Source organism: Telopea speciosissima, chromosome 2, assembly GCF_018873765.1.
Source record: "Telopea speciosissima isolate NSW1024214 ecotype Mountain lineage chromosome 2, Tspe_v1, whole genome shotgun sequence".
Lineage (NCBI taxonomy): Eukaryota > Viridiplantae > Streptophyta > Magnoliopsida > Proteales > Proteaceae > Telopea > Telopea speciosissima.
Window position 1 is genome coordinate 5,958,921 of NC_057917.1, and position 27,265 is coordinate 5,986,185.

At 39.3% G+C, this 27,265-nt stretch overlaps 2 protein-coding genes across 7 annotated transcripts; one reads left to right on the plus strand and one right to left on the minus strand.

Annotated features, from left to right (window-relative positions):
- Positions 1-7,931: 7,931 nt before the first annotated feature.
- On the plus strand, positions 7,932-11,443 carry LOC122651807 (probable protein phosphatase 2C 38). The gene is made up of 5 exons (XM_043845348.1): positions 7,932-8,410; positions 8,759-9,102; positions 9,917-10,284; positions 10,620-10,856; positions 10,936-11,443. The coding sequence occupies exons 1-5, from the start codon at positions 8,352-8,354 to the stop codon at positions 11,164-11,166; spliced, it is 1,239 nt and encodes a 412-aa protein (XP_043701283.1). The 5' UTR covers positions 7,932-8,351; the 3' UTR covers positions 11,167-11,443.
- Positions 11,444-13,256: 1,813 nt separating this feature from the next.
- On the minus strand, positions 13,257-26,964 carry LOC122651808 (protein MODIFIER OF SNC1 11-like). Of its 6 annotated transcripts, none has more exons than XM_043845353.1 (6): positions 26,567-26,964; positions 14,258-14,338; positions 13,983-14,108; positions 13,790-13,850; positions 13,635-13,691; positions 13,257-13,380 (listed from the first exon to the last, which is right to left on the minus strand). In XM_043845353.1, exons 1-5 carry the CDS (start codon positions 26,905-26,907, stop codon positions 13,656-13,658), a joined length of 645 nt encoding a protein of 214 aa, XP_043701288.1. In that variant the 5' UTR covers positions 26,908-26,964; the 3' UTR covers positions 13,257-13,380; positions 13,635-13,655. The 6 variants fall into 6 exon arrangements, with proteins under 6 accessions (XP_043701288.1, XP_043701287.1, XP_043701286.1 ...); XM_043845352.1 differs by having other exon boundaries at positions 13,257-13,467; XM_043845351.1 differs by having other exon boundaries at positions 13,257-13,484.
- Between the last annotated feature and the right edge of the window lie 301 nt (positions 26,965-27,265).

Here is a 27,265-nt window from a genome sequence, read left to right on the forward strand (position 1 = left end):
AAATCTATCTAATTTTGTGTGCATTTAGATTCCATATATATAGTACCCTGACTATCAGTCAAATTTGAATTCAATCAGAGTCAGCAATGTGGTAGTATAAGTTTAATTTAAAGATTTATTACATTTAAAATAAAATAGATGGAGTTGAAAAATACAGGGGAAAGATGCTAAAGAGACCAAAAAGATTGAACAATAGGCTGGAACCCATGAGCTTAAAAGTGAAAACCTTGTCAACTGGTGTTTATAATACTTTATGGGAAAAAGATCTCAATTGGTGGGGTTCCTATGCCCTCTCACAAGGCATCGTGAGATGACGCCTCTACCCCCTGGGTAGATACCCAGGGGTGTTCCCTCATTAGTCCAGACGCTTGTATAGAGACCATGCGACCAAGTAAAGATCTCTTGTCCTTAATAGGAGAAAGAATGCTAATCGATGCTATGTGTGGGTGTGTACCTACACCCAGACACAGCCGAGCATAAAAAGACCACCACACCCCTGGACCTTTCCATCTTTCCAAGGGGTGTGGTGGTCTTTTCACGTCGGGTTGTGTCTGGGCATGTACCAGTCTGGGCGTAGGTACACGCCCACACCCAGCACCGATTAGCGTTTCTTTTCCCTAGTTTTATTGCTTTAAATCAATGGTCAACATAATTGAATGTCATAGGAAATATGTATGTTGTATATAATTTATAATTGGGGATTAGATCGGGCTCAGCCTTGAAACATTTCAAGCTGAGATAGGGTTGACAATAGGGAAATAAAGCCTAGCCCAAGTTTCATCATCTAACAGGATGGTCGTGTCTACCAGAACTCTGGAGTAACTTCAGCAGGGTGGTCGTGTATATTTTTGCTTAATGGGATTTTCACCTTTTTTGTGGCAGGGTATATTAAGAACAACATTGGAGGTGACCCTGAGGTCATTAGTATTAGAAATGGACTTGATATTTCAAGAAGTTTGGGGTTGCGCGTAGATTAAAGAAGTTTGGTGCTTCAATCAAGAGATCGCTGACCTTCTTCCATCTCCATCATCCAATCCTTGGCCATGGTCATTACTAAAAGATTTTTTGTATATACATAACCTAGGCCCTGACATACACTATACTATTTCGACTAACTCTCTTTGTCGCACATTAGCTAACAATCTTGCTAAGTCAGCTTGCTTGACGCAGTCTATGTATATGTTTTCTCGTTAATCTCTTTATATATTTTCTATTTCATCAAAAAAAAAAAAAAAAAAATCATCATCTAACACAATGCATTTCAAGCATTGTCTTAAAATCTGATGCAGGTTTTGAAGTCATAACTGATGCTTGCTGAACCCAAGGTTCAAGTAAGGAGAATCGGCAATGGGATCAATCTCCCCCGTTCTCGATTTTGATTGAATTGTCATGAATTTTAGAAATCTAATATGAATCAATCGATTTGGTTCTGCCAGAATTTTGATTAGGATCAATTGATTTTGTCAGAATCGGCGAATTCTATCGATTTCGATCTGAATCGACGAATTCTATCAATTTCAATCTGAAGCGGCAGATTCCAACGAGTCCGATCTGCTTTCTCAAACCATGTCTAAAACTAGACATATGAATAAAGAATAAAAGGTGGATGACATAAGTGTAGAAATTGAAACCTATCAAAAAGAAACAATCAAACAACCACAACAAATACGTGGTTCGCAAGGTGTCTATGTCTATGAGATCGAACAACTTCAGTAGCAATGGAAAATAGAGCTACAAACACTCTTTCTCTTGCCTTTCTTTGTTTTTTTACAAAGAATTCCCTCTTAACTCTATTGACTCTCCGTCCCTAACAATTTAAAGAAAAAACATAAAGATACAATTTCTGAAGTTACCCCATGAAAACCCTAAAATTTTTCATACCCATCAAACTTTGAACAAGCTTTCAAAGATAGCCCATAACCCAATACAATGCATCAATCCTCAACAATAACTATCGATGTCTATATAGTCCAAGACTCAGACTTCTTTCTTCATGTATTTCTTGTCTAAGGACAAGGTTTATAATTCAAAGCACGTGTACTAAAAAATCAGCTTTTTTCCTAAAATAAAGAAAAGAACTAAGTTTTCCTTCAAACACAATTAGTGAGGTTAGTGAGGTATTCATTGACTGTGACCTTTGATATGTTCGACCATTCGTGAATAGGAGCATAGATTTTTATAGCTATTGACGGGGACCGTTATCCTTCACAATGTGGTGTAAACTGTGAAGGAGAAAACTTCTTCCTACAGAAAATTGACATGTTTAGAATAGAAGTGAAAAATAGTTTTGTTTCACTGGACATTGTGACTTTCTTCACTAAGTCGGCAAACAACTTTATAAAGACAGTCTATCCAACCCAAATTGTTTTGCTTAATGCCTTAAAACACTAAACTTAATTAGGTAGACCTTGTATTGGCCGGGTCCATTCTTATCCACCTAGCTGACCACATTGGCCCACACAAAGGGTGGCAACTCTTGATCTGACCCGCTGTCTAGTGTCTAATCCATGGATTTACTAATATGATTGATACAAGGATATAAATGAATAGCCGAAATCCATTTTCGTATCCGTCTAACACTATCCGAATCTGTTGGAAAGCTAGACGGATATGGATAGGCTATAGCTATCCGAAAAGCTATATTTACATGTAAACGGATAAAATATCTGATCCGTATTCATATCCATATTTGTTTAGCACTATCCGAATCCATTCGAAAACTAATCGGATGCGGATGTGGATATATCACTATCTGAGCCGAATCCGATCCGTTTATATCCCTAGTTGATACACATCAATATCAACGATAATTGATATCGATATCGATATTGACTGAGACTGATCCGGATACCATTTTTTAAAACCATGGTGTTGACTCGAGGTTTTGGGCCAGAGTGTGAACCTTTGGTATCACATCCCATGCATGGACTTTACTACCAGAGAGAAAGGTGACTCCAATACACCACCAGTCCATGTGGTTGGACAAATCTTGAGAAAAGGCAAAAGATCTGTAATTGCGTCACTGAGCTAAACAAACCTGCAACTGCTAAAATTCTTTTTCTTGTAAAAGATAATGAGAGAAAATACCACATGAAGAAGGAAACCATAGATGGGCCATTACAAATGTGTCTCCAAGGTGACCACTCATAGTTTTGGTATCATATGGTGATGGGTGAATGTGATTCAATCCAAAATTTAATACCCTTTTTGGTTAGATAAGTTAATGATAGCTGAGTGAGAGGAAATGACCAAAGGTGGAGACTAATCAAACACATTGGAGCTGATAACAATCACAATGTTGTAGTTAAAAAAAAATTAGTACAATTGGTCTTATTGGTTAATACAAAAAAATTTCATTAATTAAATTTCAACTTAAAATAAAATGCATATTAGGGTTTGAAAACTCAGAATTGGGATCCATATCGGTCGTGGCCAATTTAAAAATAATTGCATCGATCTAGATCGGTCCTAAAATTGGTTTATTCCAAGCATCTAGGGTTTTTTCAGTATAAATTTGGCCCAGGTCAAATAAGGAGAATTGGAAAGCTACCGATTTCCATCCGATTTTAACACCTTAATGTATATGTAGGGGTGTCAAACCCTAACCTCGCCGAAATCGAACCAAACCAATCAAACCCAGCTCGAACCAAACCAAATCAAACTGCACAAAAATGATAAGAAATCGAACCAACTTTAGAAAACCAGATTGAAACCAAACCAAAACCGATACCAACCCAAAGTTAATAAATAGCGATTTTTTCCATACTTATGGATACATTTACATGGTAGATCGAACCCAATTCGATTCCAAACCGATAAAAAATTCGAACAAAAACTGAAACCAAACCAAATCCAAATTGAATTCAAACTGATGCACCCTTATTGGATTGTTTTGAATTCACTCATTCTCGTACACCAAAATTGGTGAAACCGACGGATTGGCACCCCTGCCGGTATATGCATTAAAAGTCGTATTCAAAGTTGTGGAAAATTACAAGAATGCATTAATTTGATATGACTTTGAACCTCTATAGCTAGTATCAATGGCTGAACTCTCAGCTGTGCAGGAGCAGAGTAAATCCTTCCTCACCATTTTTACTGACCTATTTGCATTATGTGCCAAGGGGGCATACACATCAAAAGGATTCTGTTCAGCATCTTGCCCGGGCTGCATGTGCAGCGCTGGATTTGGTGAGGCGTGAAAAGACCGCCTCACCCCTGCTCGGGTGAAGCGCTCAGGCAGGGGTGAGGTGATCTTTTCACGCCTCACCAAATCCGGCGTACACACCAGTGGTCCCTGCCTGACTAAGATCTGATGAGAAGGCTTATATCATTCCCTCCCATACTTCCAATATAAGGCAATAGTTAGGGCAAACCCAAAAGCCATCTTCTTCTTCTTCTTGTTTTGACATTTTCTCACACTCTAAGAGAAGTCATTCTTTCTTCTCTAGTTGCTCAAAAGCTAGCCCCCATAACACCTAACAAAAGCAAAAGCAAAAGCCAAGGAGAGAAGCAGGAAACACAACAAAGCCATATGGACTAATGAAGCTGAGTGACAACTGTAAACATATAAATCCAAAGTTCCATGTCTCAATAAGGTCTCTGCTATCTCCAACAACTATATAAAGTCTCACGTAATCACCATGGTATGAATTAAGTGGTAGGGTTCACCCCCTTGCTCTCCTAAATGTCTGAAATGACCGTTCCATCTAGTACCCCATGTGTCTGGGTGCAGCCTGTGCCTCCATACCCTTCCGAACAGAGAACATCACCCAATTTAAAGAATTGGATTTATTTTTTGAGGCTTCCAGTTGGGTATGTGAATTGACTTTCTACATTGAGGGTTAGGCCGGCTTTTATTCCCCTCCCCTCCACATCACAAAAGAGAGGACGGAAAGAGGAGGAAGTTTTCCACCACGTAATATAAGGCTTTCCTGACACAGTCTCTCCTTCATGACTATGTAGGGTCTGATTCATATGAATTGTGAGGCATTCCATCGTTTATGCCCATTTGTTTCACATAAGAGATATGATAGGCTAGGCTAAGAGCGAAAAAATCCCCTACTCATATTAGTATCTTCCATGGCCTTTGGGTTACTTATTAGGCACACTCCTTTTTCTTCCTATGGGCTATAATGAGTTAAATTAACTAGTCAGCTTAGAACTATGGATCTCATTTTCAGACATGCATGATTCATGCATGGCTGTCACGCTTGTTTAGTGCATGGAGCATTAGTATCTATTTTCTTTATATCACCAATAATATTTCTACGCTGCGAGTGCGAAGAGGAATATGCATGTCACACTATTAGCAGTGCAGAGAATGGTACCATTCATATGAGGGCATCCATATGGAGCCCACATGAATCGAAGTAGAAAAAAAAGGTGTTAGTGTGGACCCCACATCTCATTATTTAAGAAAACGCACATTAGAATATGTATGCATCATGTGTTTCTTTTTCCCATACTTAAATAAAACTTATTTCTACTTTTCATCTATTTCACAAATACCACCAGTGCTGCTTCCAACTCACCTAAACAGTGATTGGTAACCAAGTCTATTTTTTATTTTTGAAGCATCAACCTTTATGATCAAAATATTTTGTTTCTAGTTGCTATCAAGCTCAAGCACGAATAAACAGTTGGTTTATCGAAAGTGGCAATCTAATAAGCTTACTATTAAGGCATTGTTTGGTTGCAAGGGAAATAAACAGTTGGGGGGAGGGGAAACTGAAATTAATTTAAAACAAAAAATGCAAACTTTTTTAATCACTACCTAACACGACTGTGTGACTAATTTCAAATATTTTCAAATTTAGTCATTAAATTTTAGCTAAAATGATGGTTGCAGTTACACTATTGGTGTCATGCCCCTTCTTACACTCTCTTTCTTGACATGTGGACCCCTTTATATACGAACCGTGTGATGCCTCCTCCATGTTCCCATTATCTTTGTGTGAAAGATTCTATTTTACGTGGGCAAGGTGCCGATGCCCAGCATGTGTCATCCTCTCTCCTCCCCCTTTGGAAAACACTCATTTGCCCTCCTGTATCCAACACTGTGATTGGTGCATGCCACTAGTTTAACGAAAGTCGGCAGCGAACCCAACTCTCTCCCAAAGTATAATTATCAAATATTTCTTTTTGGTATGAATATAATTATATGATAAGAGTTCAAATAAGTTACACAATCATAATCTGGATCGATTACAAAAAATTTCTTTATTTTTAAAACCAATTTTACTTTCCTCACATTCCTTGCGCTTGCAACTAGGAGCCTAAGGAGAACATACAGATTAGGTGGCTGCACACCGAAGGTGCCCAACCAAGTCACATTCATGAATCACAAATTTAGTGCAACAAAGAAAAGAAGGAGCACATTCTAATTTTGCACCAAAATACAATTATGATTAGTTGCCCATGCTGAAGACAATTACTATCACATTTGATTTGTGCAGGCTCCCTAGAAGTCACGGATTCAATTCTCTTATCCCCACTTTATGCCTTAAGCACCCTCCCCTCCCCTCTCCTCCCCTTTCTAATTGCTGTAGTTGAAGTCTCATGGAAAATGTTTGATAGCTAGACCCCAAAAAAAAAAAAAAAAAACCTTGCCCATGCCAATTCTCAATAGAGTTTTACAAAGGGCAGGGCATACTGAGTGCACGAGGTTTTCGTCATTGTGGGGGTTTGGGGAGGGTCATAATGTAAGCAGCTTTATCCCTGCTTTCACATAAAAGTTATTTCCAAACTCGAACCCATGACCATTTGATCACAATAGAACAACCTTACCATTGCACCAAGGCATGCCCTCTATCAATAGAGTTACTTAGCTCTCAAAATTGAATACCCACCCAGCCCATGTCTCTTCATGAGGAATAGTGTCAAAGTGTGGCTCATGTATCCTTGAGCTGCCTCACAACACTGATTCCATCTATCTTACCCAATCAGTAACTCTTTTCTTGTTCGTTCTTGACGCTAGTGGAGACTAATTCCTTTCGGCTTATGAAGATACTACTCCAGTCTTCCCATTCATTCCCAGCAAGATACGGCGAAGCCAAAAATCAAGGGCCCCACTACAGCTAAAGCCCCTATTTTTGTAAAGCGCGTGCAACCTATAAGCGTGCTCCCGCGTCAAAGCATATTAACGCACAACAGTGCTCTATGATCAGCTCGACCACCGGGAAAGAGTGGCCGTAGATCAGCTCATAGTTGCTTCTTTGGTCGTAGATCAGCTAGCCGTTGCTTCTTTGGTTATAGATCAGCTAGGGCACAAATCCAGCAAGCACTTGTGCGGAGTAAAGCGAATCTACGAGCACCGTTGGGCTAACGCGTGCACTGTAGTTTTTCAGTTTGGTTCTGGTGCGTACGTGATTCCTAGGCTCCTCCTTTAAGACAGAAGTTACAACTTCAAAAGGGTAATGGTTAATCAATCTCATCAAGCCTTATCAGAAGGAATTGAAGATTTGGTGGTTGATTCTGATTGCTTGGAAATCATTTTGGCCTTGAATAGAGTAACCACCCAACCAGCCTTGATCTCCAGCCGATTGTAAATGATATTACCCATTTAGCCTCCTACTTTCACAATTGTAAGTTCCAATGTACGCCCAGAGTGTGTAACAGTTCGGTTGACTCTCTGGTTCGGAAAGCCCTATCCATAACGAGTAGGATAGAATGATCATATTCCAATCCATGGATTCAGGATCTGTGTAATTCTAACCTCATAAGTTCTACTCGTTCAGATGAATAAACTTATATTTGCCCAAAAAAAAAAAAAAAACAATCTCATCAAAGATTAAATAGGTTTTGAGCACAAATTTGGATAACATTTCCTTCTTCTCTCCATGACCAGACGCCCACCCCTGGCCCCTGGGGTCTGGGTCTCTCTCTCTAGAGGTTAATTTATGTCTCTGCGTTGCCTTCAATTTGGTAAGGTCACACTTCAAACCAGAAAACAAGAATTAGGAGAGATGAGCGGAAAAGCAGCCTAAAAAAGTGGGTTATTTTTTTTGTCAAGGTCAAAACATCAACCAACGAATTTGAAAATCAACTGACGCACGGATTAAAGCATTGAGAGAGAAAGAGAGCTTAGCTCGTGGGATAAGAGAGAAGAGAAAATGAAATCAGAGATTTATATTGAGTTAATTCTTCCTCTCAACAAGGAAGAGGAAGTAAGAACAGAAGTGCCGTTTCTCTCTGCTATTTGTTTCTGAGATCTTCACTCTTTGACAACAACACAACAATACCAAGATTTTCATCCGAAAAATTCCAAATCTCACTTCCTTCTCTTCATCAACTCCCGATCTCTTTGATCAAAAGGTGACGCGAGAAATCTAGATGGGATTGTCCAGCTAATGCTGCCAGTAGAAGATGAAACACATAGGCTGTCAAAATCCCAACAACCAGATTCAAGGTATGTCAGACGAACATCCCTCTAAACTCTCTGAATATGTATTAAAAATCTTTGAATTTCTTGTTCCAGACTCATCCACTGTGGTTTCTGCCCATACCCATTTCATTTTTCTGGGAGATCTGGACGTGTTAATGGTATCAGGGTTCTGCTTTGCTCGTGGGTATTTAGGTTCAGTAAGTTTTGGGGTTCCAAATCTGGATGGAAAGTTGAATTGAAATTGGGTCTGGGTCGAAATTGGGTGGTGAGTTTAAAACCAAAGCAGAAGCTGGAATTGAAATTGGGTATGAGTCTCAATTTTTTTATATTGAATTGACAAATTTTTCAACTGCTGGGTGGTTTGGATGAAAGATGTGAGGTAATGGTATCATCTGTATCATCTGGATTAATGAACATCATTACACTCTGTTGGAAGCCTTCCGGAAGGGGCTACGATTCTAGTAGGAGCGAAGATGGAAGCGGCCGGACGGAGGGGTTATTATGGTACAAGGATTCAGGTCACCATGTTAATGGCGAATTCTCAATGGCAGTAATTCAAGCCAACAATTTGTTGGAGGATCAGAGTCAACTTGAATCAGGGCCATTGAGCTCACTCATTACAGGTCCACAAGGGACTTTCGTTGGGATCTATGATGGTCATGGAGGTCCAGAGGCTTCTCGGTTCATAAATGACCACCTCTTTCATAATCTCAAGAGTATGTTCTTCATCTGATCACTCTCTATTACTCCATTTTTTATTTTGAAAAACTTTCAGTTAGATGCCAGCATGTATGACTTGTGGGATTATCAAGCATAGTCTATTTTTGGTTCTCTCTACTAAAATACCCACCATAGTTATCATGTCAGTTGTCAGCTACTTTCATGTCTTTGTTCATAATTGAACAGAAATTTCATAACAAATTGCTTTGAGGGACTTATGTCATCACAAACAGAGACTAAAGCAAGTGTCGGATTTAAAACTGGTGTTAGAGATTATAAGTTGACTTATTATGCTCCTGACTATGAAACCAAAGATACTGATCCTACAAATTCTAGTTCTACATATAAGAAACCCAATGGTCGGTAGCTGGTCAGCTCGATGTTAAGGTTATTCTGAAAAATGTGGATTCATGACCAGGACACAAAATTTAAAATGTTGGACAAATGAGGAGTACCATAATCAAATTTATTTTACTACAAATCATCTCACGAGGGTCAAATCCAAGATGTTCCCCATGTCACTTAAAATGCATTTCCTAGAGGGAATTCAGTTACTTGGACAGGTGTAGCAACTTTAGGTTTTGAAAGTAATGACTCTACTGTAAGATTTGTATTAATCTGGAAATTTAGTAACCAGGACAGACAAATCTAGGAAAGAATCAAATTTGAGCCATGAATCCTTACTCCAATTCTATGCACCTTCGAGTTAAATCTTTGATCTCCTTGTGCAGCCATCTTTTCCCTTTGAATGTATCAGTCAATAGAGATGGCTAATTATGGTTTCTGACTCGACAATAATTTGCCATGCAGAATTCACATCAGAAAATCAGGGGATGTCAGCTGCTGTTATCAGCAAAGCATTTTCAACAACAGAGGATGAATTCTTATCATTCGTAAAGAAGCAGTGGCAAAATAACCCACAAATTGCATCAGTGGGTTCATGCTGTTTGGTTGGAATAATATGTAATGGATTGTTATATATTGCAAATGCTGGAGATTCTCGGGCAGTTCTAGGGAGATCAGAGATGGCCACCAAAGAGGTCAGAGCTATGCAGTTGTCAACAGAGCATAATGCAAGTATCGAATCTGTGAGAGAGGAGCTGCACTTGTTGCATCCTGATGATTCACAAATTGTAGTTTTAAAACACAAGGTTTGGCGTGTGAAGGGCATTATACAGGTGATTTTCTTTGCACCCTATTTCATTTTTAGTTTTCCCATGCTTCTTTCCTATGCATTGGTGCTCGATCATTTTTAGCACCATATGCTACTTTTAAGCTGTGTTTGGTATGTATTCTTGGAATAGTTTTTGGGTCTATAATGTATTCTGAAGCAAGAAAATAGAGAAGAATCGGGTTTGAGAATGCATTCTAGACCCAAAATCTATTCCGAAAATGTATACCAAAATACATCGTTAATGAGGATAACTTGTTTCTGCTTTGCAACAAAAACCTCACAGAACAATTCCTCTTGTATGAAAGCATTGTTGTGATAAATCACTTTGGTCACTTGCAGGTTTCAAGATCCATTGGTGATGCCTATCTGAAAAGGACAGAGTTCAACAGAGAACCTCTGCTGTCAAGGTTTAGACTGCCCAAACCTTTCCACAAACCAATCCTTAGTGCTGAGCCATCAATATTAGTTCAAAAAGTCCACCCTCAAGATCAGTTTCTTATATTTGCCTCTGACGGTCTATGGGAGCACCTCAGCAATCAGGAGGCTGTTGACATTGTCCATCACCATCCACGAAATGTGAGATTAGAACTGCTCACTTTGAGTTTCATTAATGGTATTTTTGCCTGCTGGTGTTGATACCTCCTTATTTGTTCAGGGGATTGCTCGGAGACTCATTAAAACTGCACTCCAAGAAGCAGCTAGAAAAAGAGAAATGAGGTACTCAGACCTAAAAAAGATTGAGAGAGGGGTGAGAAGACATTTCCACGATGATATCACAGTTATAGTATTATTTTTAGACCCTGATCTTGTTAGCCGGAGCTCATGTGGTGGTTCTTCTATTTCAATCAGAGGAGCCGGGGCGGTGCCCACACATGCTAAATACTAGTCCAAGAAGTAAGAAGTTCTACATCTTCTTTTGATTCCTTCTCCCCATTTGTACAAGGAAGAAGGCAAAAAATTATTTATGTATACTAACCTCAGGCTCTCTCAAGACAAAGTAGATGTTGATTTAAGCTGAGAATGCTTTGGGGAAAAAATCTTTGTAAAAATTGCTGGGGTCGGCACAAAACCTAGAACAGAGGCCATCTTTAACAGCTTTGGGTTTTCTCAGCATCTGTAACTCAAAATTACAAAAGTCTGGTTTGATGACTGATGCTGTTGGATACCAAACTCGAACAAGAACCATAATTTGGTTTCTAAGGAAAATTGGGAATCATCTGAATGTATCAAAAAACTAAAACCACACTAAGAGTTAGAGCAACTTGATTGTATGTAAATGCATCAAGAGCCATCCAAATGGTTATTTTAAAAGGAGGCAATTCATAAACAAGACCAATTACAGGGTGTCCACTTCTCAGATGATTTTGTATGGAATTGTGCTTTTGGCACAAATTGATTCTTCACAATGATTATTTGAGTTCTTGCTCTTCTAGAGGGGTTCTGTTTAAGACAGCTTTTTTTATCCTAAGAATCAGTTGGTCATTTTTTGTAGGAATCATTTATGATACTGTAAAAATAACATAAAAATAAAATTTAAATAAAATAGAAGAAAATTTTACACATATTTTTTCTTGACTGGCACACTCTCTCCTCCTTGATCACATAGAGGCCCCTGTATACGAACTGTAATGCACTTCCTTTTCCTTCCATGTGCATATATATACACCAGAAATGTATTGGTCCCTCCCCCAAAAAAAAAGTTATCTCAAAAGAATTATTCTATAAAACTGGAAGGAATATCAAATGCATCCTGAACTTGAACAAATAATACGAATTTAAATCAACTCCACTCAATCTTATCGCATCAACTCAACTCAACCTTATCACAATAGAATGATGTCGGCCATATGGATCCTATTTCTCCAATCAACTCTATTCAAAGTCATACAAGATTCTAGTCCTAAGTTATACATGTTTTTCCTTACCACTTCTCCACGGTCCCAGAAGTCAGCTAACCTTTTGGGATTGGTGTGTGGTTTGTGTGATTACACTTTGTTTCATAAAAAAAATATGTTCCTTTAATTTGAAAGAAATCACTTCTACAAGCTAGAGCATTCAAAAGCATCCAATGGACATGTCCATGCCATCTCAAAGAGTTTTTCTCAACTTATCATGAATAGGGGCAACACTCGGATTTGCTCTAATTTATCGTGTTAGAGTTGCTATACGTTTGGGCAGTCAGGTTACCAGGAGACAAAAGAGAATGTTTTGCCATCTTTTGTTCTTTCATCCAGAGTAGACATTTACACCCACCACTCTTCGTAAAACAGAGTTCTTTAAAATTCGATATCAGATCTGCCAAATCAACGAGCCCTATACAGATTCCTACAGAACTGATCGGTCAATCCATATTGGATTTCTAGGATTCAGTCTGGAAGCGGCTACGGCCGATCTCATTGCCGATTCCACTTACTTAAACCTTGTTGTAGAATTAACTTTACTGTGGCTCCAACATTTGAAAGCAAAGGCCAAAGAAGGGAGTACGGGAGAAAGGTTACAATATTCTATTACTTTACTACAAAACAATTCCCAGTAACCTTATAAAGTTTCTTAGAGAAGCAAGTCGTCCTGATCTGAATTTTGACTTCAGAGTTGAGGTTTGTGAACAAAGGGTCACTGTAGAAAGGAGAGACTTAAAGCAGTGAACAATAATTTTACCACCTTTCCCTAACTCCTGATAATATAGAGGTGTAGAAATCACAATTAGCAGAGACTGAAAAGATTAATAAATGGCAACTCGGGGAACCGAAGAGTACCCTATTTAAAACTCATATGCACAATTTCCTCCAACAGAGCAACGGCCATTCATTTTCCCGGAGAAGCCGAGTTCAAAACTCAGGCACTGTTAATCATTCCAATGACGATAAATAATGTTTGTAAATAAAACAATTTAAATTGGAGCTAAAACAAATAAAATGTCAGTCATGTCAAGAACCTATCTATCCCTCCAGTCCAACAGTCCATGATTTTTTCCCAGCTCCCACATCATAAATACATCCAGATTGCATCACCGTAAAGAAAGCATCTCCCTGTCGCCAACATTTTTCTCCATCCTTGTAGAAGAGGTATATGATTGTATGAGAACTAGCAGAGCTGCAACCTTAGTCATTTGCAAGTCCATATATGCAAAAGTAAACATTGGCTTAAAAAGCCATCAGGGGAAGTACAAAATGCCAGAAGATCATATCTGCCAAATGGGAGAGCCTGATATAATTCAAGAACAGTTCAATAAGTAAAAAAAAAAAAAACATAAATGTCTCCATCAAATTGAAGTAGAGAAAGGCATATATGCAACAAATTGGAAATTTTAGATCTCAAAATTGCCAGTGAAACAGAATATCAGAACCAACTTACTCTAAAATAAAGCCCCCATCCTCAAGTCCCGCCATGGACCTTACCCACAATAGCCGTCTGTGAAATTAACAATTAACAGAAAGATCAGTAAAGCAAATGTACCAACCATTAAACCCAGTTAAGTTATCCCAATAAGGCAATAAAAAAGGCACGACCTGCACAGAATTGGCCCTCCCACTGACCTGTGATGAAACACCAGATGAAGGTTCTGAAAACCTGAGAAAATACAAAAACCTGTCAGCTCCGAATACAAAGCTCAGGCACCCCAAGCTAACATTCTTGCAATAAAACAATTATAGTTGATGAAAGCACCAACATAGGAGGAAACATAAAAGTCAAAATACAGACCTGATTTCTCTTGCCGCCTTTTTCTCTTCATCTGCATTATCCATCTTGGAAACTGTTGCAAATCTGGCTAAACGAGCCTTCTTCTTTGCCTCCTCATTGGTCAGCGACTGTGACGGAAGCCCAAACCTGTGAAACAACATAAAGAAATGGGCTCAAAGCCTTTCTAGTAGTTACCACAATCTGCGCATAGGATACAGATCTGTTAGTTATTAATGAATCCAATATACTGGCAGCACAAGTGACTCATGAAAGAAAATTTGTGCAAAAATGGAGACCTCTCCGCCCTAGCTTTCCTCTTCTGTTCCTCAGATTTCTGTGAGACATTTGATCCATGTGAGGCAGGTGCAGTGCCAAACCTGACAACAGGATAGAATCCATGTCTTACAAGCTTAAACAGGGAAGAAAAAAAAAAAATAACATGTACCCCATAGTTTTAGCAAAGCAGAACCTAATGCAATTTATTGTTCAATAAAAAAGTTCTTGGTCAAAGTTTCAAGGTGCCAAGATGCTGGCAAGGGCTTAATGCCTCACTTTATTCATCAAGGCATGCATATAAACAAAAGAGGAGACAAATACATTCACCAATCAATCAATGATCATTTAACATTCATTATAAAATGTAATTAAAGAGTGTTAATTTTTCTCATAACCCTGATTTTAGGACTCGGATATATTTGTTTTTTAAATTTTAACCCCCTTAAAGACGCGAAAAAGCTGCAATAAGGTACCGTAAAATCATATGGCCATACATTAAACTAAGACCCAAAATGGTGCCTGCCTAGGTCAAAACCTGGCCAAAGCGACAAAGGCAATGTTTCTTGGTGCCCAAGGAAAGACCTACACGAGGCCTTGGCGACCAAGGAAAGGCCAAGCCATGAAAAACTAGGCAACTGCAGGCCTTGCCATTTTGAAGGGCCTTGGGGCCTAGGTGAGGCTTTGACAACTATGTTGATGCCCAACAACTGGAACAAATAAAATATCTTAGCCTCCAATTGTAACTACCTAAGATGGAATCAGGCAGGACATTGTCTTCTGACCCAATACCCCCCCCCTTTTTTTCCTTTTCCAATGGATTAGAACATGCATTTGCACCATTGGTAAACAAATCCCACATTTAGAAAATTCAAAGTTAGAGAGAGATCCTTTAGCATAGAAGGATTCCCACAAAGCAAGTAAAAAGCTGAGTTAGCCGGGAGTCTAGAACCTGCCAGGACCTTGGGTTGACTCAGGCTTTGTCTGATTGCAAGTAAGGGAAATGAAGGGATTAAAACACAAAACTAGAACCTTTTGTAATCATGAATCTGAAACTAACTTATTATCTAACCAAATACGATAATAAACTTTTGAAAAATCTTTATTTTCCTATTCATATGAAAGGAATTTGGTTGCAAAGGGTGAAATTTAACTACTAGATTTGAAATTATTCTGGGTTAGTTACACAATCATTGTTCATAATGCTTATAAAAGTTTCCATTTTAGTTTTGTTGCAATTTCAGTCCCTTCCAACCAGAGAACTCATATGTTCAAGCCTGTCAGAAGCAATGGACAGAGTCGCAGAATTTTTTTTTCTATAGCCTGTTTCTTAAAAAATTAGCATATATCTGATTCAGGTTGAAGTAACTCTCAAATAAGAAGAGGCTATTTGCTGGGCGAAAAATAGGGAACAACACAACCAGGGAAATGACATCAATCGCGATATTTAACAACAATAGAACAAAAATGGCAGCCAAAACTAACAGAAAACCAAGATTCCCTCACATGGAGGGAAATGCTAAAGAACAACTACATCAAGCTACACTTAACTCACTAAACACTGATCCATCCCAAGAAATTTTAAGGCAACTTCTCCACAACCATTAACACAGACGAAATCCACGAAGTACTGCCAAAAGATACTAGACAGCCCTCGACCTCTTCCAGCAACCTTCTCCCCTGCTAATATCCCTTGTCAAGGCACCCTCTCACGCCCCCAACTCTTGACTTTGGGTATCAACTATGAAATATCTCCTCCAACATACACCAAATACACCAATCCCCCACACGTCAGTGAGGTTTGTCCACTCTTTGTTGATTCACTCCACCCCAAATTGATTGATATAACTTCCAGCAATGTTCCTCTTTCCTTGGAGAACAAGCGACAATTAGACATCAGACTGCATTCTCCACAATGTCCTTCAAAAAGAAATTGTTGTAATCTACTGTTTATAGGACACATTTAGCTCTTCCCAATTTCCCAAGATCTCAGACTGCTGCAAGTGAACCAAGATGCAAAATCTTCCTCTTTGGGCAAACTCAAATCCAGAATGAAATCATGCGTATTTATTAATAATCAACAACATAGGTTTATGGTGTAAACCTTGAGAGACAGTCACCATTCCCTTTAACTTGTCCCACCTCAACACAGAAAGATACCACAGGAAGTAGTTCCATTTATTAATAACACAAGATATAAAGATAAGCATGATAAAGCTTCCAAAGAGAGAAACCATTGAACATTTCTGTTGGAATATGGGTATTTGGGTATTACGTGTGACATGAGTCGATCCATGATATAAGATCGACCCATGAGGCGTTATTTCTATTTTAGTTATTTTCCCTTTCCTAGTTCTATTCTAGCTCTATTTAACTAGTTAGAATTAGAGTTATATTTGGGCTGTGACACTGTTCACGTGAACAGTGTCGTGAACACTGTTTCGCTTTGTAATCTCTTTTATTATTATTATTATAAATAGAGAGCTTGACTGATCTCATTGATCAATCAAGCCATTCACTAATTTCTACATGGTATCAGAGCCTAAACTCGATATCTGAGAAATTAATTCTGCTCTCCTCCATCGTCTCCCTCCACAATTGATCTCTCCTAGATCAACTAACCCATTACCCTAAAACCCTAAATCAACCGAGACCCTCCTTCTCTGTTCCCTTCTCTCGTTTCCATTATTTCATGCGGGCAGTACTTTGAGGTGATCTAAATATGATCTAGTACTTACCCTAGAGTTTACCTCCTTTACTTTATCCTATTTTATGATCTCCATGCACAGTGAGATCCATGTTTGAAGACTGAAACACTGCAGAATTTTTTTAGAAGACCTGCAGATTTATTTTTCTCAGAGATTGAAGACCTGCAGATTTATTTCTCTCGAAGACCTGCAGTATTTTTTTCTCCATGTTTGAAGACTGAAGCACCGCAGAATTTTATTTAGAAGACCTGCAGATGTTTTAAGACCTGAAAATTTTTTTCTCGAGACCTGCAGATTTTTTTCTCGAGACCTGCAGAATTTTTTTCGAGACCTGCAAATCCATATTGTGCGAAGATCTGCAGACTCCTTTCCTCCTTTTTTTTGAAGACCTGCAGCAATTTTTTTTGAAGACCTACAGCAGCCTTTTTGTTGAAGATCTGCAGATTTTTTTTTGCAGTAGTGCAGTATTTTTTTTTTAAGCCCTGCAGATTTTTTTCTGTATACAAATCTGCAGCCTCTCTTTGTTTGACAACACTGTAGTTGTTTCTTTATACAACCCGCAGAGTTTATTTTGAAGAACTGCTGCCTATTGCAGAATATTCTGCAAATTCCTGCACTTCTCGGTTACTGAAGTTCTATCAGTATGCCTGATTCAGCTGCATCCACTGCTACCACCAACACTGGCCAATCTTCTACACAAGGGACCCATCATGATTATCCCTCTTTTCCAGTCAGCCCGATAAAGCTCGATGACACTAATTATTTACTTTGGTCTACATAAATGTTTCTTTCCATTGATTCAAAGGGCTATAAGGGATATATATATGGTACCACTGTCAAACCAAGTGAAGCTGGTACATTACAAGACAAGTGGAGTTCCAGCAACTCTCTTGTTATGGCTTTTCTTCTCAGTGCAATGACTCCATCCATTGCCCGTGGCTATACACTACTTGATTCAGCCGCAAAAATTTGGAAAGCTGTTAACGGTACCTATTCCTAGGTAGGGAATGATGCACAAGTTTATGATATTCAACGAAAACTCCATGCAACCAAACAGGGTGAACTTACTTTATCTGAATACTACTGTGAACTCCGTAGCCTGTGGCAAGAGCTTGACTATTATGATAACTTTCAGCTTGATTGTTCTTCTGATATTACCAAATTTCAGCTCAGGTAGGATAAATTCAGAGTATACACTTTCTTGACTGGCCTTAATGTGGAATATGATCAGCTTCGGTCTCAAGTTCTGAGTTGTTCACCTTTTCCCACTTTGGAGCAAGCCTACTCTATGATACAATTGGAAGATACTCGTCGTTCCACCATGTTACCAACTACACAGCCAGAGAGATCTGCTTTAATTTCTTCTAGAGGTGGCTCTTCTAGTACTAGTACACGTTCCTCGTCTGAGAAGGAACCTCTTAAATGTACTCATTGTGGAAAGGAACAACATACTGTGGATTTTTGCTGGAAGTTACATGGTCGGCCATCTGACTCTTCTGATGGTCGTAGTGGTGGTCGTGGTCGAGGCCGTGGCCGTGGTCGTGGTGGCACACAGGCCCATCTTTCTGAAGCTACTGAAACAGCCCCTACTACCACATTTTCTGCAGAGGAACTTGTTGCCTTTCGTCGTATGATGATTACCTTCGCCTCTTCATCTGCACCTACCTCTACCTCGACTGTGGTTCCCTCTTCTGAATCGAACCATGTTTTCTCCAAACCAGGTATTTCTTTCGCTGGTCATTGTGCTTCGGCATTATCTCTTCCTTGGATAATCGATTCCGGAGCCACTGACCACATGACTGGTCAATCCAATTTATTTTTCGTTATTCTCCCTGTTCAGGCAAAGATATAATTAAAATAGCCGATGGTTCTCTTTCCTCTGTCTCAGGGAAGGGAGCCATCCATTGTTCTCCTTCTTTATCTTTGTCCTCTGTTTTACATGTTCCTAAGTGAACTTCTAATTTGCTTTCTATCAGTAGTTTGACATCTGATCTCAATTGCAAAGCTATTTTTTATCCTTCACATTGTGTCTTTCAGGACTTGGGGACAGGGAGAAGGATTGGAACTGGTAAAATGCGTGGTGGTCTCTACTTGCTTGACGATGATCTTATCTCTCATTTCGTTACTATGTCGGCCAGGCTCTTCTTGCTACTTCCGTTGAACATCATTTATCTGAATTGCACCGATGGCATCGTCAACTGGGCCATCCACCTTTAGGAACCTTAGCTAAGATTTTTCCTGTTTTATTTCAACATTGTAACCCTCACTCTTTATTATGTGAGGCTTGTGTTTTTGCAAAACAAGCTCGTTCTGTTTATTCTAGTTCAAATAAAAGATGTTCTAAGCCTTTTTCTATGATTCATTCTGATGTCTGGGGTCCCTCACGTACCTCTTCTATTTCTGGCTTTAAGTGGTTTGTCACCTTTATTGATTGCCACACACGCACCACTTGGGTTTACTTAATGCGACACAAGAATGAATTTTTTCCTGTTTTAAAGTCTTTTATAGCATGGTTCAAACTCAGTTTCAAGCTACCATTCAAACTCTCAGGAGTGACAATGGTCGTGAATATTTAGATGGAGCCTTTCAATTATTTCTTGCTACTCAAGGTATTATTCATCAAACCAGTTGCGTTGACACTCCACCCCAAAATGGAGTGGCTGAATGCAAAAATAGACATCTTCTTGATGTAGCTCGCTCTATTATGTTTGAAATGCATGTTCCTTCTCATTTCTGGGGGGAGGCTGTTTTAATAGCTGCTTATCTTATCAATAGGATGCCCTCTCGGGTACTTGACTATAAATCTCCTCTTGATCTTTTGAAGGGGTCTTCTTCTTATATTATTCCTCCCAAAATTTTTGGGGGTGTTTGTTTTGTTCAAAACCACTATGCCCATGGCAAACATGATCCCCGTGGTCTCCGCTGTATTTTTATTGGTTATTCTCCCACCCAAAAGGGGTATAAATGTTATCATCCTACATCTCGTCGTGTTTTTGTTTCCATGGATGTCGTTTTTCATGAGGCCGTGGCTTTCTTTCCATCTTCGGCACCTCTTCAGGGGGAGTCCATTCCTACTCTAGAAGAAGTGCCGATTCCCATTCCTCCTCTACATAAACCTATTGATGACTATCATGTACCTTTAGATAATGATGTTCAAGGGGAGCAGCAGTACAGCCGGTGAAAGATTTCACACAAAGTATTATCGAAAGAAAAAGGGCAACAACAGCCCACCACTGCAGCATTATCAAACCAAGAGTTGTCCTCTGACCCAGGATCGAATGACACCTCCTCTGGTAATATTTCTAATCCTTTAGATGCTGCTACTTCTCCTATTACTTCTGATCCATCACTTGATCTACCCATTGCTCTTAGAAAGGGAAAAAGGTCTTGTACGCAACATCCAATATCACAAGTTGTTTCGTATGAATCTTTATCCCCATCATTTCATGCTTTTGTTTCCTCTTTATCCTCTGTTTCCATACCACAGACTTGGCAGGAGGCATTTGCAGATACTAGGTGGAAGGAGGCCATGATCGAAGAAATGCTAGCTCTAAAGAAGAGTGGTACATGGGATCTTGTCACACTTCCACCACAAAAAAAGACTGTTGGTTGCAAGTGGGTCTTTGTAATTAAATAAAAAGCTGATGGAACTGTTGATCGTTTTAAAGCAAGGCTGGTTGCTCGCGGATTTACTCGGACATATGGGATAGATTATTTGGAGACTTTTGCACCTATTGCCAAAATGAACACTATCAGGGTAATTCTCTCTTGTGCTGTGAACTTAGGATGGAGTCTACAGCAGCTTGATGTTAAAAATGCCTTCCTCCATGGTGAATTAGAGGAAGAGGTATATATGGATGCCCCTCCTGGGTTCTCATCTACTGCAACTCATGGCAAGGTTTGTAAACTTAAGCATGCGTTGTATGGTCTGAAACAATCACCACGTGCATGGTTTGGTCGTTTTCAGACGGCGATGTTGACATTTGGTTATAAACAAAGCAATGCAGATCACACTTTATTTATCAAGACATCGGGCAGCATTATTACTCTCCTCCTAGTATATGTCGATGATATAATTGTAACTGGAAATAACCCTGCTGAAATTTCCAAGTTGAAGAATTATTTGGCCAAGGAATTTGAGATTAAGGATCTAGGCATACTTCGCTATTTTCTAGGGATTGAAGTGGCCCATTCTTCTCAAGGGCTGTTCTTATCTCAACGCAAGTATACTCTAGATCTTCTTTCTGAAACTGGCATGTTAGGCTGTTCTCCTGTGGATACTCCCATTGAGACAAATGCTCGTTTCCGAGACACTGATGGTGAACCAGTGGACAAAGGGAGATATCAGAGGCTAGTTGGGCGACTAATTTATTTATCTCACACTAGGCCTGATATTGCCTATGCTGTGAGTCTTATCAGTCAATTTATGCATGATCCCCAGTCTAATCATCTGGAAGCAGTATTCAGGATTTTGAGATACTTGAAGTCGGCTCCTGGTAAAGGAGTATTATTCTCTCGTCATGATCATCTACAGATTGAGGCCTACACTGACTCAGATTGGGCTGGTTCCCATGATTGAAAATCCACCACAGGTTACTGTACATTTGTGGGTGGAAATTGTGTTACATGGCGCAGCAAGAAGCAAACAATGGTGGCCCGTTCTAGTGCAGAGGCTGAATTTAGAGCTATGGCTCTTGGTATTTGTAAACTATTGTGGCTCAAGACTTTGTTACAAGATTTGAGTATTCCTATTACTTTGCCTATGCGACTCTATTGCGACAGTAAATCAGTAATAAGCATTGCCCATAATCCAGTGCAGCATGACAGGACGAAATATATTGAAATTGATCGTCATTTTATCAAGGAGAATCTGGATAATGGGATGGTTTGTGTTCCTTATGTGCAATCTGGGGAACAGTTGGCTGATGTGTTCACCAAAGGCTTAAGTGGAAAAGTTTTTCAACCTCTAGTGTGCAAGTTGGGCATGACTGATATCTACGCACCAACTTGAGGGGGAGTGTTGGAATATGGGTATTTGGGTATTACGTGTGACATGGGTCGATCCATGATATAAGATCGACCCATGGGGTGTTATTTCTATTTTAGTTATTTTCCCTTTCCTAGTTCTATTCTAGCTCTATTTAACTAGTTAGAATTAGAGTTATATTTGGGCTGTGATACTGTTCACGTGAACAGTGTCGTGAACAGTGTTTCCCTTTGTAATCTCTTTTATTATTATTATTATAAATAGAGAGCTTGACTGATCTCATTGATCAATCAAGCCATTCACTAATTTCTACAATTTCTATAGCCAAATAATGCAACATCAGATCGACAACCATGCATTGATTGTCTACTCCATCTTGACTAGCCCATTTGCAAGGAAATGGCTGATCTATGTGTCCAATTGAATGACATGTTTGAGATAGAACCAAAGATCTTGGGCATTCCTCTTTTTTTTTAACAATTAATAATTTCATTCAAGAGAAAAGCAAGGTTACAAGCAATGAGCATAGCTTCACCTGAAACAGCAATGGAAGAGAAAATACAATCGGCTATATCTCACAAACGAATCAAATCCCCAATACACATAATATTTCTAACAACTCCTCTCACAAGATCATCAAGAACGTTACTTGCCATTCTCACAATCCATATTGCAGGTTTGCCAATTGACATAAAACAGCTATAAAAATTGAGTCTGATGAGGCCCAAGCAGAAGCACCATCTCAGCACTTTATTAAATTGGGCAGGGAATGAAGATTGGGAGGAGAACAAGAGTAAGCCACCTCTCTCCTACATCTGATTATAAACAAGTATAAGGTTGCAAGAAAACGCAGTAAGCCCCTAAGCTCCTAATAAACCTTTTCCTGTTGCTGATCAGAGGGAGAGAGTAAATATTACCCCCACATGTTCCATAAGCTAAGCACCAATATGAAACTGTACGAACATTGAAGTCCTGTTTATTTTTCAAGGGGAGCATTCCACCAATTCCACAATAGGTTGACGATGTCTCTTCGCAACACCCAGCTCAGGTAGAAAAACAACATATCCTCAAAACTTTGCTATGACTGAAAAGGTAGTTGAGAAATTCTCTACCCAGTCAGATTAATGAAAAGGAAGTACCATGTTATCTTTTCTTCTGCAATAAAGTGCTGGGTCACCCACCCAAATAAATGAAAAAATAAGTCAAACTCCCCCAGCCCTGCACTTCAACACACTTGCAGAAAGAGGCAAAACCCTTTTGATGCTCCTGAAGCATCAGACGTAGAACTTCCTCCAAGTTAAACCACCACACCCCCCCCCCCCAAAAACAAAAAATTTTAAGTTGAATGAATTATAGGTAAAGAAGCATTACTTCCACTTTTCAGTGTCAAAAACAAAAAAAAAAAGTCCACATGTATAAACCATTAGATTCTAAAATTCACATAGTTGGTGAAGACGAAGAGCTTTTGGTACTCGACATGAGTCAGATTTCCGATTCGAAGGTCCTCATGATTGTTAAAGCCACACGTCACTCCTTCATCACAGAGGCACACTGCAAAGAGGTCTTAGGTTTGCATCTAGATACAGAAAATAGACCATTGCCAACATTCAATGGTCTGACACCACACAAGTTCATCCATGGGTGAATCTGATCACCTTAACCATGCAATTTCTGTAAACATTCACAAACTCAGGAAGAATCCAACAAATCCTTTTCTACATCACAGCTATGTTTAATCAATTGACTGGACAGGAGCCTCACCTGCCACCTAAAATTCCATATCTAAACCAATCCACATGCAACATGCTACAATTTTCCTAACCACAATCCCCCCGGCTCACCCCATTCCCTTTGTGAATGCACTAATACATGGCAAGCCAGATGGTCCTTTGTAGTCACACTAGGCTCCAACAGGAAACTTCCTTTTCATTAGATCTCCAACTCTTTGACAAGTGACAGAATCCTTATAACTAAGATATAGAGATCGGGGAGGTCAGCCACAGTAGATTTCAACATACTGGTCCAGCCTCCAAGAATATGTAGGTTTTTTTAAAAGACATACTGCAAAAAACCTCAACCTCCACATCTCAAAATTCAATGAATTTAGGTTCACACCCCCCATCCTACTCTTACCAGTTACTGAAGTTAACTTTCAAGCTTGAAATCCTTCCAAAGTAGTCTCTGTAAGTCCCCTCTTAATGTCAAAACGTCAAAGTTAAAAGATTCCAGGCTTGAAAGTTACATAAAAAAGAGTAGGATGGAACAGTTAAAGCTCTAATTGTTTTCCTTCCCACGATAAAATCCTAAACCGAGTTAACTTTTTCAGACCTACCCATAAGCGAAGTAAGGGTGTCCTTGATAAAAACACATTAAAGGGACTCATTGATGATAAGCACAAATACAAGATCCAATCGCTTACCTTCTTATTTATAGAGAGCCAAACTTTTCATCTAAACCAGGAATTCAAAGAAATACGAGGTTATGTTATTGTACACCTTTTTCCAGAGAAATTGAGTGTCATGTATTATGTATACATTGGTGCAGATGACATGGAAAAGTTACCATTTCAATAAGTTTCCCATTAGCAACCAACAAGAACAGACAGCATAAACCATGTCCAATAACAAGGACTTTGCTCTACAACAATCCAACAGTTATCATATTATGTGAAAGAGTCATCAATAGAGGGTGGGTCTCAGTGCAACAGTAAAGTTGCTCCATTGCGACCTAGTGGTTGCAGGTTCGAATCAGGAAACTGCCTCTCCGCAAAGCGGAGTTAAGGCTGCGCACAATATGACCCACCTCAGACCTGCAGTGGCAGGAGCCTCATGCACTGGGTACGCCCTTTTTCATGTGAAAGAGTCGTCAATGTTTCCCAGTACTTGGGCTAAGCCTAAGTCAAGTTCAATTGAGCTATTTTCTCATTTCCTCCAATGATTGTTACTACAATAAAGTCCAAATCCTCAACACTTTAAGGTCCTGATGATACCTCACAAGAATAGTCTAGTGGAAGAAGCTGCATTTCTTCATTGGCTGACCAATTTCTCATGAACCCCATCCCCCCATCCCCAACCCAACACACACACACACACACACACAGAGGAAAAAGAAATGGACTAGAGTTCTTGAGAGAGCATTCCACTGCATTGGTTTCAAAACGAATTGGTAACAAAGACCTCAAGCCACCATCCAAACCAAAGGCATGACTCTTAGGGATGTAAACGGATCGAATTCAGTCGGGTTCAGATAATTTTCGGATAGTTATTTTTTGAATACAGGTTCTCCTAAATGGATATGAATACAGATCGAATACGATTTTTCGACTATCCATTGACATATTTACCGTTTTTATGATGAGGATTAGGGTTGAGACTTGAGAGTTCAATAACTACCCTTTCTTCTACTTTTCTTAGTCTTTTATTTTCTTACGTTTTTTACTTTTGAGTTTTTAATAGATATATTATTCAGTAATTCCATGTATCACATTGCATAAAACAATATATATAAACCAATAGCAAATCTAGAAAAAGAATCACATTATCTTAACTTATAAATTTATAAAAATAAGATAACAAAATCCAATAAAGTAACTTAAAAGGATAGACAAACACAGAGTTATATTTCAGATATTTTATTACAGTCGGACTGCTAAACGAATCGAATATTAATCGGTCGGATAGGGGGATTATCATATTCGTATCCAATTAGTTTCAGATGGATTCGGATTCTCCTAAACGGATACGAACACGGATCGAATACGGATTTACGAATATCCATTTACATCCCTAATGAATCTCCTTGTTATCTCTTTAAACCAATCCACTACATGGTCGACAACAGAGAGTGCAATTGCAACTAGGGGTGTAAATGAATAGCCGAAATCCGTTTCCATACCAGTTTAGCACTATCCGAATCCGTCCGAAAGCTAAACGGATGTGGATACGGATAGGCTATAGCTATCCGAAAAGCTATATTTACATGTAAACGGATAAAATATCCGATCCGTATCCGTGTCCGTATCCGTTTAGCACTATCCGAATCCGTCCAATAGCTAATCGGATGTGAATGCAGATATAGCACTATTCGAGCCGAATCCGATCCGTTTACAGCCCTAGTTGCAACCAATTTGGTGTTCTGTATCACATGAATCTAGATGGAGTTGGAGAATATGGGATTCACTCTAGAAACGCAGTAAATGTGGCATCTTCAAGAGTCGAACCAAAATAAGTTCCACAATAACTCGAGCAATTTCAAAAGCTGAAAGTAATGGAATCCATTGCCTTTGACCAGAGAAAGCACATCATAAAGAGTAGGAAAATGCACAATCTTAGGTCAAATCCTTACAAATATACTCCTACCTAAATGTCCACGAATGATGGGACCGGGAAGTACAACTAAGACTCTTCTAGTTCCCTAATAGCAAGCTTGCAAATGCTTAAAGCACCAAATTTAGCCGAAAGAGTTAATGCTTAAGTAACAAAGGGAAAACAGAAAACCCAGAATTGTCAGCAATAACGCAATTTACGCTGTAAACCGCAAGAACCCTAACATTTATCATAGAACACACTAAACCCTCCTCCTTCACAGAAACCTCCGCAGTAAAATATATTAGGAGAAAAATATAAGGAAAAATGAACCTTTCCGCTCGAGAGTTCCGCTTTTCTTCTTCCGAGAGTTGAACGGACACCCCAAAACGCTCTGCACGACGGATCTTTTTCTGAAGATGGGACACAGTTGCGGCGGCAGCATCAGTAGGACAAATCATAGCTTCGGTTATCACAGCGAAACTTTCCTTTGGTTCTTCTCCTTCCTTCTTCGGTGCATCCGTTGCAAGATCAGAAGGTCGACTAGATGGATCGGTAGATGGATCGAGACGTTCTGTAAGCGATGCCTGGTGAATAACTGTGTCTAGGTTTTTTATAGTAAGTGGTTCGGAGACTTCTGTTTCCTTAGGTTTCTGAATCTCCGTCGACGCCATTGATGAAACTAGAGCTTGTCGAAGCAGCAGGAACAGAGCAAGCGAGAGAGAGAGAGAGAGACAGCGAGAGCTAGAGTGCGCTACAGAAGACGAATGAGAGGATTTGGAGATTTTTCGCTCTTACAGAGGTTCTGCCGAATTTTAACGTTAGATTGGAATCTAGTCAGCATCTTTCTCTCCTCTAATTACAGTAGTCACCCTAAAATTCTAATCCAACTGTTCAGATCCTCCAAGGCAGTACCTACGTCCTTTCCTTTTTTGTGTCCTTTTGTTCCGTGATTAACGTGTTGTCTTTATTCTCAAAAAAATGTCTTTCTATATATAGAAGATGATTCCGGATTAATATGACACGTGGCTT

Bases quoted from the DNA above. Each gene is read 5' to 3' on its own strand.
- LOC122651807 (XM_043845348.1), top strand. From the start codon at position 8,352: ATGCTGCCAGTAGAAGATGAAACACATAGGCTGTCAAAATCCCAACAA. The intron at 9,103-9,916 runs GTATGTTCTTCA...TTTGCCATGCAG, and splicing joins CCTCTTTCATAATCTCAAGA to AATTCACATCAGAAAATCAG. The intron at 10,285-10,619 runs GTGATTTTCTTT...GGTCACTTGCAG, and splicing joins GTGTGAAGGGCATTATACAG to GTTTCAAGATCCATTGGTGA.
- LOC122651808 (XM_043845349.1), bottom strand. From the start codon at position 26,907: ATGGCGTCGACGGAGATTCAGAAACCTAAGGAAACAGAAGTCTCCGAA. The intron at 14,339-26,566 runs GTTCATTTTTCC...TCCTGTTGTCAG, and splicing joins CGGAACTCTCGAGCGGAAAG to GTTTGGCACTGCACCTGCCT. The intron at 14,109-14,257 runs GTCTCCATTTTT...GTTGTTTCACAG, and splicing joins AGGAAAGCTAGGGCGGAGAG to GTTTGGGCTTCCGTCACAGT.